The sequence below is a fragment of the Etheostoma cragini genome, chromosome 15 (genome assembly GCF_013103735.1).
Source record: "Etheostoma cragini isolate CJK2018 chromosome 15, CSU_Ecrag_1.0, whole genome shotgun sequence".
NCBI classification, from domain to species: domain Eukaryota; kingdom Metazoa; phylum Chordata; class Actinopteri; order Perciformes; family Percidae; genus Etheostoma; species Etheostoma cragini.
The window spans coordinates 20501692-20516097 of NC_048421.1; the positions used below are offsets into that span (position 1 = coordinate 20501692).

General features: G+C 38.5%; 1 protein-coding gene and 1 long non-coding RNA gene across 14 annotated transcripts in view; one reads left to right on the forward strand and one right to left on the reverse strand.

Annotated features, from left to right (window-relative positions):
- Positions 1–379, forward strand: part of LOC117957726 — an 18993-nt gene extending 18614 nt beyond the window's left edge. Inside the window, exon 4 of the long non-coding RNA XR_004659566.1 lies at positions 365–379. This is a non-coding gene — a long non-coding RNA (uncharacterized LOC117957726). The remainder of the gene's footprint in view (positions 1–364) is intronic.
- A 9446-nt stretch (positions 380–9825) lies between these two features.
- LOC117957699 (histone acetyltransferase KAT7-like) overlaps positions 9826–14406 on the reverse strand; it is a 38551-nt gene continuing 33970 nt past the window's right edge. For all 13 annotated transcript variants that reach the window (XM_034893647.1, XM_034893659.1, XM_034893658.1 and 10 more), the window contains one exon: positions 9826–13932. In XM_034893647.1, the coding sequence (XP_034749538.1) occupies positions 13834–13932 (99 nt within the window). In that variant the 3' untranslated portion in view covers positions 9826–13833. The remainder of the gene's footprint in view (positions 13933–14406) is intronic.

Consider the following 14406-nt stretch of genomic DNA (forward strand, 5'->3'; position numbering starts at 1 on the left):
AACTCAAGGGGACGACTGCCTGCGTGATTGATAAATTAATAAGATGGGTCACAGGCAACAAGATACAAGATTTATAATTCTTCAGAAGATTGGTATCAAATCCAAACACATCCCTTGCTTTAGAACTTTTCAATTTAGGGATTATGTTTTGTACTTCATTTTCTGAAATTATTTGAATATTAAACTTTGAATTTTGAGTTAAGGCATCCATATAGGGATCGGTATTGCCAATATTTTGTTGAGAGTCAAAAGAGTTAGAAAACAGTTGTGCGATCTCATCAATGGTACTTTGGAAATAATCATTAAATTTAGTTGCTAGGCTTAGAGGCTCTGATACCAATTCATTAGCAAATTTGAGTTCAAGGTCTTTATCAGCAGTGTGCTTACTTTTACCAAGGAGTTTGTTAATATTTTCCCAAATAAGCTTACAATTTCCTTTGGCACTATTAATTATTGTCATACAAAAATGAGCTTTTGCCATTCTCAAAGTTTGCGTGACTTTATTCCTTGCGGATTCAAAATTTAATCGATCAGTACTTATTCCAGATTGTAATGATTTTTTAAGTAATTTGTCTCTGAGTGTCATAAGTTGTTTACACTACCTATTGATCCACGGCAAGGAATAAACTCTTTTCTTTAAATGACCCGCTTTCTGAAACTGAGACAGAACCCCTTTAATAGAGGAGTGTAGTAAATCAGAACATTTATTAGTGTCATCACAAGATAATACACTAGACCAATCAAGAGTGTTTAGAGCTGCAATTAACGTTGTTCCTGGCTCTTTGGAATAAATGTTTGTTTTATATTAATGTTTTTACTGATACTTCTAAATTGTTTTTTAGTCAGCTTCCTGAAAAATAATATGGCATTGTGGTCAGACAAGCCAGTCAAAAAATTGTATGTTTTTATTATTCTATCTAGTTTGTTAGAGAACAACAGGTCTATTAGAGTTTAAGATCGATTTGTTATTCTAGTGGGATCACTGATCATTTGTGTCAGTCCAAAATTATCTGTAGTTTCTTTCATTTTCTTTCTGTCACTTTTGTTGTCCCAATTTACATTTAAGTCTCCCACTAGAATAACCTCATTATTAAAGTCACAACAACTTAGAAGTGCTTTAAATTGATCATAAAAATCTACTTTTGCTGAAGGCGGACGATAAAGACATGGAACAGTAAATGAAATTTCTGCTGAGAGTGACACTTTAACTCCAACACACTCAATTGGTATTTCATTAGGCCAAATTATTTGTGTACAGTTTAAGCAGTCTTTCATATACAGTAACACCCCTCCCCCCTTTCCTTGATGCCTATCCTTTCTAAAGACATTGCAGCCTTGTAATGATACCGCTGCTTGTGGGGAAGAGTGTTTAAGCCAAGTTTCTGAAAGCCCAAAGAAATCTACATGTGAGTTTATGAGAAGATGCTCTAATTGTTCCCATACTGCGTATGTTCAGATGGCCACCTAAGAGCCCTTTGTTTTTACACTGTGGATCCCATATAGTCCTGGCTTGATTAAGAGTCTGGAATAATTTACATGATCGATGTTTTTTAAATACAGTGTTGCTACCCTTCGCCCTCTATCAAACTATCATCAATTCTTATAGCTACACTTGCAAAAAGTCGGGCAACGTTGAGGATCGTTGACGCAGTGGTCGGCCAAGCTTATTACCCTTTGAAATGGGAAGCTGTCCAGCAGTGACATCAGCTCAGAACTGGCAGAAACCAATGGGACCCAGGTCCACCATCTACTGTCTGAAGAAGTCTGGCCTGACGTGGTCTTCATGGAAGAGTTGCAGCCAAAAAGTCAGACGTCCGATATGGAAACATGGCCAAGCAACTCAACAATGCACAAAAACTTAGTCGGAGCATGGCTTTTTTGTTGAAACCCTTCCATGATGACGACTTCTGGCCAGACTACCAGACAGTAGATGACTAATGGGAACAACACTTTTTTTACATTGGTCCAGTATTAGGAGTGACAATTTCAAAGACTGTTGTTGCCATCAGTCACTTAAACACAAAAAGAAAGGAAAATAAAACCTAGCTGGAAAATATCCGAAATTACCCTTTAATGAGCTCATCAATTATGTGGGCAAAAGAATGAAATCCCAGGTTGGTGACAGAAACCACTAATAAGGACTTCCATCCCTCACAGTCTGGGACCTGGTCAGTTAGCTTTAGATAAGGTGAAGTGTATTCAACACATATCACATCTGAGTCAGACAATGGAAAGAAAGAAATAATCCGGCCTGCAGGATGTATTCACTTTAACGTCAGGGGGGGAGGGAGGGAGGGGCGAGCAGACGGGACTTTATAAGACCAGCACTCAGGACTAACGCACAGTGCACAGCCAAATCAACGTTTTCATTTTTGGGGTTTTGGGAGTTATTTGGCTCCTGTACTGTATAGGTCCACATCGGGTACGTTTGTCTTTTATCGTCTGCAGCCACTTTTATTTGGGCACCCTTGGGCGACGATGGAGGCTCTGAAGTTTGTAGCTGTGTTGTTGGTCGTCGTATTCGTGCAGGTCTTGGGCGCGCTCGGGAGCCCGATCTCCACCGCAGAAGAAGACGGAGAAACCTGGACGGCGGAGAGCTGGCAGGTAAGAGAAAACCTCTTTTTCTTTCTCTTTTTAGGTATAAGGTGGACACGCGGCGGAGTATATGTAGTACGTGTTGTTCTGAGAAATCGATTTGGGTAGAAAAAAAATACCTTTCCGTGCCTTGTAACAAAAATCACTATGGTGTAATAATAAATATATTCTGGAAGTTAATAATAGTTGTAATATTTTTTCCCCTAAATAATTATATAATAATAATCCTGGATAATTATTTCTCTGACCTGTAGTAGGCCTATATGAATTCCCACGTTTCTCCACTATCATTTTTTTCTCCTTCTTTATTCTTATTTGAATCCCCATTGGCTGCCAATAAGTGGACGCTAGTCTTCCTGGGCTCCACACAAAGAGCAACAGCAGTTCAAAGAAACAGTTACAAAATTACACTTTATCAATAAAACAAGACAACTACATTGATAAAACAAAAGAAGACCAGTCTAATAAAATAAGAGTGACACAAAAAGTGAAACACCATAATAAACAAACAATAGTAACCAGTAGTAATCAACAAGCAGACTTACTGCAGCTCTAGATGGGATTCATTAGCTGGTGTTTGAGTAACTTTCTGTAAATAAAGCCTGCTTTAGGTTTGTCTGATTCTTACAGGGAGCGTATTCCAAGCAGAAGAAGCCCAATAAAGAACATCAATATGTTAGGTTCACGTTAAATCTCCAAAAAGATAATGGAGCCTCTCCTCTTTGTTTCTCTTTATTTCTTCTGCCTGGCCCTCAGGGTCCAGCACCGCGGAGAGCGACACCCAGTCCATGGCATCAAACCTGTTGGCTTCTCTTTTCTTTCCTTTTCGACATAATCTCATGGTAGCAGTCAAATGAAGAAGCCTAGAACATCAAGCAGGAGATAATAATAAATAAAGCAACTGGAACATTATTCTGTAAAAGTACAAAGTGTGTCCCCCCCCCTCCCCCCATTTTCAAGAAGATGAAAAGAAGAGTTCTGGAATATTTGAGGCAGTTGCGGGAAGTAAATGTCAACTTAACAGTATTTTTGAATCAATTATTTTTTATTTTTACAGTTTATAGCTATTCATAGTGTAAATCAATAACATAAGTTATCTCAAAACACTTTTCAGATAGAGTAGGTCTAGACCACACTATAATTTACAGAGACCCAATAATTCTCCCCCAAGAACAAGCATTTGGTGAGACAGTGGCGCGGAAAAACTTTCTTTAAACAGGCAGACTCCTTGGATAGACCCTGATTCATTCAGTATAGAAAGTTATTGTTGTGTGGTGGACACAAGATACAGAGATTTGGGTCAGACTTGAATCCGCGGCTGCTGCGGTAAGGGCTGAGCCTTTGCATATGGGGGCCACGCTTAGCCAACTGCGCTACCAGGACCCCCCGGACCGTTATATGTTTTATCATCTTCTTTCTTCTCGAATACTTGAAGAGAATGTTTAGAGAGATTATGTTCAAAATCAATTTGAAACTGTAAAATTTGGTGAAAGAGAACAGAAAAAGGATTTTGAAAAGTGAAGGGGGGGGGCTGTCCTCCCCATGGACTTACTTTGAAGGTCCATGGGGATTTACATTGTGCTCTACTAAATACATCCTCAGTTTACGCTGCTCACTTTCATCACCACAGACAGAACCCACTCTCAGTCAATCTAAAGTCGACGTAATTAAAGACAGGTACATGTTTTCATTGTTTTCTCCATTCATTCATTAATTACAACACAAAACAACGTTGTCATTTATCATTTAGGGAAAGTGGCCTTGAGGGTCAAAGTAACAACAAGTAATAAAAAAAAAACGGAAGTGAAAAAGGGAGTGTTAAATTACCAAGTGATTTGATAATCTTGATGACATGTTGCTCTGAGAATCAATCGGGCTGCGTTACTGTACCCTCTTGCCCCCCCCAACCTTCCAAGTGGCGCTACCCTCCCAGCTGTGTGGACCAGACTCACACGCCTCAGACAGCAGGGATTGGATGAGGAGGAATACCTTGAACTTCATTCATTCCTGGACCAAACCTGCAATGACTTACAGTGTGTGTGTGTGTGTTGGTGCAGGGCTACCCTCTAGAGAGAGGAATAACCATCCGGCTGGCAGACCTCATCAAGCGGTCCAAAGGACAGCAGTTCCACGGCCTGATGGGAAGAAGCTCGGGTAAAGGAACACAAACAAACGTGCATGCAGAATTGTACTTTGTGGGGAATATATTAGTTGAGTAATGATATTTTTGAAGAAACCTTATTGCACTTTGTGTTTTTTTTACTAACTCCAGTCATATCTCTGTTATATTGCTACTAACATTTGCGGTGTCCCTGTTGTACTATTTACAACATTTTATCCTTCCTTTACTCAGGCTCAGCTCTACCTGTGAGACTCGGCAAGAAAAGTGAGTATCATTAAACCAGTAGAACGACACACACAAGCGCTGTCTTGCTTTTTATTTGTCTATTTAGATTAACACTAGATTTAAGATAATTTGCTTTCTTTTGTTCCTCATGGATATCAGTTTTTTCCTCTATCTCTGTCTTTTTGTCTCTGTTCATTAGGAAATAAAGGGGAGATGTTTGTTGGACTCATGGGCAGAAGAAGTCTAGGTGGAGGTAATGCCAACTCCTTAACACACTTTCAAAATCATACTGGTATAAGAATTATAAGAATTAGAAATACGGAATTTTCCTGTTTTTCCAACCAACACTTATCTTTGTACACTGATTTGGGCAGGCAAGTTATTCTGTTTTAACATTTCACCTCTAAGCTTTTATAATATTTTCCCTTTGTGCTGGAAAGCGTCCCATCTGTATATTCTTTTTTGCTTGTGAAAACATTATGCTTCATGCCATCATCTCATCAAGGATTCCTGCTTGAGAAAAGCCTTGTTTGAGTCTCATATTTTTGCTCTCTTTTTCAGATATGGAAGAGGAAAGGAATTATGACTCCTACTAAATATTAAAAAAAGAAACAAAAAAACAGACCATAATCAAAGCTCAGTTGAAACTACAATGTCCTGTATAATTCTGTCCTTTGTTGTTGATCGACAGGACAGTCGGACCAGGACGGATGGTCTACACACTAGAAATTAATTTAACTTGCTGCAAATCACAGCAAATCATTGCCTATCATCCCTGTTGATCTATAATCCATGTTGTTATCTCTTCTATTTAGTCATATTTGAATCTATGTATATGTAAGCCTTAATGTTTTTTTTAAAGGAGTTTGCCTATTTGATGCCAAATCCATTAAAGCTGATAACATTAGCTGACTATGTCTTTATTTGTGTCGTCACTGTAACCAACGATACGGCTTAGTTGGAAAGCCATGAGTGAAATATTCAAGATCAACGATTATTGTTTTTGTTGTGTGGGAAAACAAATTAAGCACGAATTAAACACCTGAAGAGCTGATGTTTCATGGCAACTTATTATAATTAAGACCCATCATTCATCTTGTCCATCTCTTGCATGCTTGACCCCTTATCTGAGAAAGGGACGGAGCACAGACCCCCTACTACATATTTAAAAATAAGTTGCATATTAAACTGGGCCTTCAATAACACGGGCAGCCCAAAGCCTTTAAACATGGTGCCTACAATACTAACCTACTAAAACAATTGTTGGTATGATTTTAAAATCCTGTTTTTATGTTGCACATTGACTTAGGATGAGCTGTATCTGTGGCTGGCTACCAGTGATTTCCTTACATAAAGGCAGCATGCCTATCATCTCTGTGTTTTTCCCACAAATATAGGCTGATTTATACTTGTTAATAATTTGTTGGAAGCATGTCAAGATATATAAAAAAAAAAAAAAAAGGGAAAACAAGTTAGTAAGTGTGCGGAAGTTTCTTCGCAGTTGTTCACATACTTACCCCCCTCCGACACACCTGTCTTATGTTACAGATGTGCAAAGTGTTTTTCTTTTCATTTTAAACAAATTGTATTTCAGAATACAATACACATTTTCACTCTAATGCTGTTTCCCAATGGAACGGGGGAGGGGAGGGGCAATCATATTTTAAGGGGGGGGGGGGGGGGGGGGGGGGGGGGGGTGGACCCAACCCTGTACACACTCTCAGCAACCACTGGTAGTGAGACTCTGAAAATGATTACTCATTCATCATACTAACCAGAGGAATGACTTGCAGCAAAGGGCCATGGGTCCAGCATTGAACCCGCGGCCACTGCAGTTTGGACTGAGACTGTATACGGGGAGCACATCAACCAGGGGGCTACCAGGGTTCCCCACATGTTCTCAGTTAATTTATTTAAAAGTATTTTCCTCCACCCCACTGTGTAGGAGGGCCTGGCTAGTCCAAACAGAATTCCTTTATGGGAGAAAACGTTGCTCTGGTTAATTGGCATTTCTTTAAACCAATCACAATGGTTTTGGGTGGTGCTAAGCGCTGGACGGAGCAACGGTGCCGCTGCACATTAGCCTCGGGAAGGGAAGAATTATATTGAACTTATATACTGTATGTGTACATTCAAAGGTTGTTTTAGTTGTGCAACAAACAACTCAGATTGGACAGTCTAACTAGCTGTCTGGATTCAGCCTGCAGAGATCTGAGGACCAGGTAACCATAGTCCTCAGAAATCCACCGGAGTTTAGGATTCCAACACAAATGAAGAAGAAGGCGAGGGACATTTGGCCGGATTTCCGGCGGCACCTGAACAATCCCGGAAATAAAAACATTGTCGATAGAGATTAACTGACCTGACCCAAACAATCCTTTACCCGCTCAGGACTACGACTGTTGCCAGGGGAAACAGCTACTGTAATTCAATTCAATTCAATTCAATTTTATTTATAGTATCAAATCAGCACAAGAGTTATCTCAAGACACTTTACAGATAGAGCAGGTCTAGACCACACTCCAGAATCCACAAGGACCCAACAGTTCCAGTAGTTTCCTCCAGAGCAAGCAACAGTGCGACAGTGACGAGGAAAAACTTCCTTTTAGGCAGAAACCTCGGTCAGACCCAGGCTCTTGGGAGGTGGTGTCTGACGACCGGTTGGGATTAGAATGAAGAGTTTGTTTGTAGTAGTTCTAATACACAAACAACACATCTGACCAAGCTCAGCTTTTCTTTCACCATTTGCATTTATTACTGAAGAGAAAGGAAGGGGAGAAGCAAGCACAAAAGCACAACTGAGCTACACATGGATGCCACGCTACTTTTGTGTGCCGCTGCTTTGAGTGCATAGTTTTAATAGTTGGCAGGGTCAAGTGCTACAGTGCTACAATACAACAGCTCAGGGTGGCCTATGGAAGGTGATGGAATGCCTCTGTTTTCTCTAAGTAACTATGACTCTATTCAGCTGTGTTAATAACCAGCAAGTTGCTCTGAAGCTGCCCATCTACAGTATAGCTGCCACCAGCACACAGAAGAACTGCAAGACAACAAGATGAGAAATGAATGGGAGGAATAAAAATGGACTGTGACATCAAGGCAAACAATTTTTCTAAAAAGAAAAGAAAGAAAAGAAAATCGTATTGAGGGGGAAGCTTTCACATAATTAATTAAATATGATTTAAATTATGTAATTTATGGTTTAATGCTTGTGTTAAACTCAAGCCAAGAGGGCCAAATCCGGCCCACATATCAATTTAGCTTCACAATAAATTCTGGTCCACCTAGTAGTGCCCTAAACCAAAAAGAAGGGGAAAAGTTTTTCAAACTGAGAAGCAGAATTTGGCAGATTTACCGACTTTCAGACTGTGACTTTGCACATTCGGCCTGCGAAACAAGTTGTTGTAAATCTGGTAGCCTACTCTTAAAAATGTAATCATTGTTTTGCTTGAATGAGATAAATTCTGGGATGGCTAAAGTACTTTCTTGCTTATTTATTTTACAGCATTATAGATACCAAATTGTATGTGAAAAGATTATATAAGCTATTTGACCCACCAGAGTTTAAAATGCAAACAAAAATGAAGCCCAAGGCAAGGGATATCTGTCCTAAATGAAGTACACAGGCAAAATGTCAGGCGGCAATGGAGCAATCCCGGAAGTGGAACGTTGTATATAGACTACCCCTGATGTGACTCTTATTTTTCAATGTGGCCCTTAGTCAGTTGAGTTCCCCCCCATTCCCTTTGCTGCTACTGTGAGAATAGAAAGTAGACTGTTTAGGAGGAATTTTATGTTAAATATGAGTACAAAATGGCTGCCAAATGATTCTGAGGGGACCGCAGATTATTTTAATCACTTAATCACTCCATCATACCTTTGCAGGTAAATATATCAACATGACAAAAGCAAAAGTACAGTCAAGAACAAAATCGGCACAGACATGCATGAAACATCATCAGGAAGTTGCTTTTTTTAGGATGGATTTTCCCTTTAAAAGTGCACTTTTCTGTAAATGCACTTAAGAATTGGCAAACAAAGCAGTCCCTATACATACAACAGTGATGATTAATTCCAGCAGCCCGTCTCAGAGAATTTTAATGAGAACAGGGGCTTAAAGGATACATGTAGACCTTTATATATTGTATTGACTCTGCCAGTCTGTGATGTCATGCAAAGCCCAAATGAAGACAGGCAAACCGACCACAGGATGAGAGAAAATATAAGCATGTAAAACACAGATGAATGAATCCACAGTAGTAAAAAGATAACATCCCTTTAAAAAAAGAAAAGAAAAACAAGACACAAAGAACTACATACATACATATAGAATTTAAAGGCAACATTTGTTTTTATAAGAAAGAAGAAAAGCTAACAGAACTCTGTAGTCTGTTAAGGTAAGGTGACATTGTGAGACAAAAACAACGATACAAAAAAAGCATACTGGAGATAAAAGAAAAGAACAAAAGATGATTCAGTCTGACATTGGTGGCCACACACCTCCAATTTCACAGCCAACTGCTGTTTAAGCGTATGCACAATGGTTAAAGGAACACGCCGACTTACTGGGACTTTATCTTACCCACTGTATCCCCAGAGTTAGATGGATCCAACTATTCTCAATCACCTTCTGAGAATACCCTATCTGGGGGATAGGGTCAATAAGCTAAAGTCCCAATAAGTCGGTGTGTTCCTTTAAATAAAATGTTTGACATTTTTGGGTAATATACTTATTTGCTTTGCTGCGTTACATGATACCACTCTCATATTTTCTACAAATTGTTGCTTTGGGGCAGAAACCTTGTATCTCAATAACTGATCATTTCAATTCTTTTAATAAATCAATGCCATTGGTTACCATTTACCTACTGTATGTCTGTGCATTTTACAAATATTTAAACAGAGACAAGGCGATTAAGGCAGACTTTGACGGAGGTAAAAAGCTCAATAGAATGTTTTCAGATTAGCATTTTTTCCTAAAATTTTCCTAAACAACTAAAGGTTTTCACCCAACAGAGACAATATAAAGGTACCACCAATGTCTTTTTTGTGCTAAGCTAAGCTAAGCTGCTTTATATTTAGTACACAGCCACCAGAGTTGTATCAATTTACTCATCTAACTGGCAAGAAAGTGAATACGAGTATTTTCCCAAACTGTCAAACTACTGAACAAAAAATGAACATGTTGATCAGTAAAAAAAAATTTTTTCAATCATACAGCAGGCTGTATTATATAAAAGATAAATTCTGGCACTCACAAAAAGAATGTGCTTGTGTTTTCCTAACTGCTTGCAGCAGCAATTACGGCAATGACAAGTAGTGATAATGTACTAAAGTGACGTGTTCTGATCCAATCATCTGTCACTTTTGATAACAGGAGATGAACCTCTGAAATGTAAATGACTTCTGTCATAGTCTTTGTTGCCTTGGATCCTCCTTCCTGTATCTTTTGAGAACTTCTAGACACATTCAAAACTACATAAAATCTTGAGATAAATATTCCTATTTACATGGAAGCCAGTCCTACAGAGTAGACCTTCCTCTAGCATTCTTGTCTTTTGCGTTCTACACAGTTATTATTATATTTTTCTAAGTTTATAAATATATTTTATTTAAAATCTAGTAAATAAAAAAAACACACTTGCTGGCTGAACATAGCTATATAGTTTTACATGTTAAAAACAGATTACAAAAAAAGATGCTTAAAACGGGCTGTTGTAGCTTTTATACAGTGGTAAACCTTAGAGGTAGAAAAAGTATAAAACAGCATTGAGAACTTTAACCACCCCACCACAAAAGGACACAGAAAAGACAGAAACATGTTTGACTGCTCCAGCACTGGGAACAGCTGCTGACCCCCCAATGTACCTTTACTTTTCACAATATAAGTGAAGACATGAAACAACACAGCCGTCACTAAGATAAAAGGTTTAAAAAAGAAGGGGAAGACAGGTGGTAATAGAACACATCCAGGTAGGTTCCCTTCTGACGGTCCAACCATGGCCAATGGCAGCTGTAGTAGCCTAGATAAGCGCCTGGCTCCAGTGATTTAATACTGGACACAATAGCTGTGTTCCAAACCGTTCCGTATCACAGATAGAGTGCATATTTGTCTATATGTGTGTGTTCGCCATTTTGTAATGGTGTTTCAATCATCCGCGGTTAATTTCATTCACTATATAGTCCCCCATAAAAGACCCAAAATGCACAGCTAATTTGAGCGGACATATGATATAACCATGGATGTATTAAGAGAGAAAGTACCCTACACTTTACTCCTGTTTACCACAATGCAATGCAGTTGTGGTTACCCGGAGGAAGAGAAGAAGCAGAAATAACCGTGAAAACTCAAATTGAAAAATGGGGCGGGCTTTCGTTTCTAAACAGTGGAAACGTAACATTCAACATGTATACAGCCTTTAACCATGCTCCTGAAGGCTCGCTTTTTTTCAGGGACGTATTAAAAGGCGCACCTCCGTCTCTCAAATGGCCGACACATCTAATAACGCAACGATATGTTTAAGTCTGAAATCTTGTTGGGTCGTTCCCAATATAGTTTAGTTTAAAGTTTAATTAACACTATATTGGGAATAACAAGAGAGTGAATGAGGGAACGCTGAAGGGTTTGTTTGTTGCATGAAAGAGAAGCAGAGTTATTGATGCACTCTAGGTTCAAACAGCCACAGTCAGTGTCAGACAAAAGGGTTGGTCTTTCTCCCAGACATCTGGTAATGATTTGACATAAGGCAACAGCTGTGTAACTGATGCCCGTTTTGTGTGAAAAGACAATAGTTAATCATGGAGATAATATTTTTTTGTAGTTCTAATTTTTTGCAACTCTAAGAAGATGTGATCAAATTACTTTTCAAGAATTTACGGTCTGTCTGTACGCTGCATGAAAACAAAAAACCGAATCAGTATCACGTTATTACATGAAAAGTTATAGATCATGACAGGATGTTTTTAGCGGTTAAGGTAGTTTGTTTTTTTAACACACTATGTTAGGTATTACAACAAAAAAACTCTTCGAGTTACAACAAGAACATTTTCTTGTAAATACCACATATTATTTATGAAAGGTTTCTTGTTAACCATAAGAACCTATTAAAATCATGTAGAGTATATGAGCCAATTTAACAATTCATCCGTCTGCACACCGTGTCCTCATTCAAACAGGAGTTTCATATTCATACAAGATGAATGATCACGTTATAACATGAAACGTAACATGTTAACCACTTTAAAATTAGCGTGTTATAACATAAAAAGGTTCCCGTGATAACGCAATAATTTCTTGTTATAAGTTGAAACTTTTCACGTAATTACGTAATAAATAGCATCATGTAATAACAAAACCATTTTCTTGTTATAACTTGATCAGTTTGTATGTTGTAATAGCGTGACAATATCTTGTCATGAAGTCAAAAACATTCTGTTATGACATTGAACTTACACAATAATACATTTTTTTTTCAAGTTTGGCAGCACATGTGAATATGGGAATTTTCCCAAACTGTGAGCTTCCGCATGTATGCCATATATCCTGAATAAATGGTAAAGTAAAATTCGGGACTCCTATATCTAGAAACATTATCCGCTTTGGGCTCAGGCCTTGTTTAATCATCTTGTTTAATCACAGCCAGCTGGTCTATGTCTGCCTAAATGCATCGCATGAGTCAACGTGCTGCTTGCATGTGTTGTGTCGGCCATCTCGAGAACAGAATGAAAAGCAGCACAGGTTCAATCCCGGCCGCCTGCAGATTGGATTAGCGGGCGTGTCTGGTGCTCGGTGCTAATCAGGTGTCTGGACAGGAGGTGGTCTAACAACTCACAATTACTTTCACTTTTCAGATAACAAATGAGGTCAAAGAGACATCAGCCATGATCTTACGTAGACAGACGTCACTGGCTGATGCCTAGCTTATTGTTTTGCATTTAATTTGTACTGTTTGTTGGAACAAGATGGTAGTAGGGGCCTAAAACCGAAAATATAAAATTCTAAAAATAAATGATGAACAGCTGTGGAACCACAAGTTGATCAATATTACATTTATGAAATAAATATTCACATTGATAAACTGTGTAAATTATATAAATGTCTTAGATATTAGATATCAATCTGTCAAATGATGAAAGTTATTAAAATTCCACTCTATGTAATCTATTACTGTTTTTTAAGTGAGTAATAGCCAGTGGCTTACAGCTGTTAGAAACACCAGGCTGTAGAGTTTAGTTTGCCTTCAAACCTATTGTGTATTGGTTTTAATCCAACTAACTATAACGCTTCTGTTACAATTAACTGAACTAAGCATTTGAGGGCATCTGCAGCTGCAATGTTGCTTTTGTTAGGTTGTCTCTTTTTGTTTTATGTTACTGAACATTGCCATAAATTAACTATTGTTATTGCTATGCATGTTTTTGTTTTTGTTTTTGCATGCAAGTATTAAATCCCTTCCTTAAGCCCTGATGGCGTACAGCTTTGTCGAATTTTGCAGTACCAAATCTTACAAAGTGTCTACACACAGCCAGGTCTTAAGCAATTACTATATTTCTGATTATTCATTCTTATATTCAAAATCAAATTCAAGGTCCAAATTCATGCAAATTTGCCTCATTTTCATCTAATTTTGTGCAATGTCCAAACAAGTACTCTGGACCAGGCATTATATCAGTGAGCTAATGGTTGGACTGAAGTAGATTTCCCGAGCCATGAAAGTGACTGCTGAATCAAGAGAAACAGTGGACTGTGCTGTAGCTGCTGCAAGCGGTCTGTACAAGAGCTTGTGTGTGAGGGGTTTGGGCTCAAGGTCTGTGAGCATGCCAGTGGGGGGGGTGTAGGATCTGTCGGTGTATGTGTGTGTGGGTGTTTGGAGTGTGAAAGGAAGTTCCCTCTACGTCCCTTTAGGCGGTGTCCATTTTAAGGCTGTGGGGTCAATGCTCTTGCCATTTCCACGTTTGGTCTCCTTGGTCTTCCAGTCGTCAATAAGGTCCTACAGAAAGAAAATACGCATTGTTTGGCTACACTAATGTAGAGCTGTGTTACAAGCTAAATAAGCTTGTGCTTGTCCTCAGTATCCCGGTAACAAGAGTTCTAAACTTAAATGGTAACCAATCAGCTAAGTAAAGTAAAGATTTTCTGCCAAACAGACAGTAGGTGTGTGTATGTGTATGCACGTGCACATGTTCCTTTATGGTCTTCAAGACAATTAAGAGTCTATGTATATAGCTATGTAATTATTTTACTGTATTTAACTGTAATTAGGTAACTATGGGTGTGATAAGTGCCATGTACAGTGGTGTGAAAAAGTGTTTGCCCCCTGTTCCTTCGCATGTTTGTCTAACTTAAGTGTTTCGGAACATCAAACCAATTTAAACAATGGTCAAGAACAACACAAGTAAACACAAAATGCAATTTGTAAATGAAGGTGTTTATTATTAAAAGGTGAAAAAAAATCCAAACCATC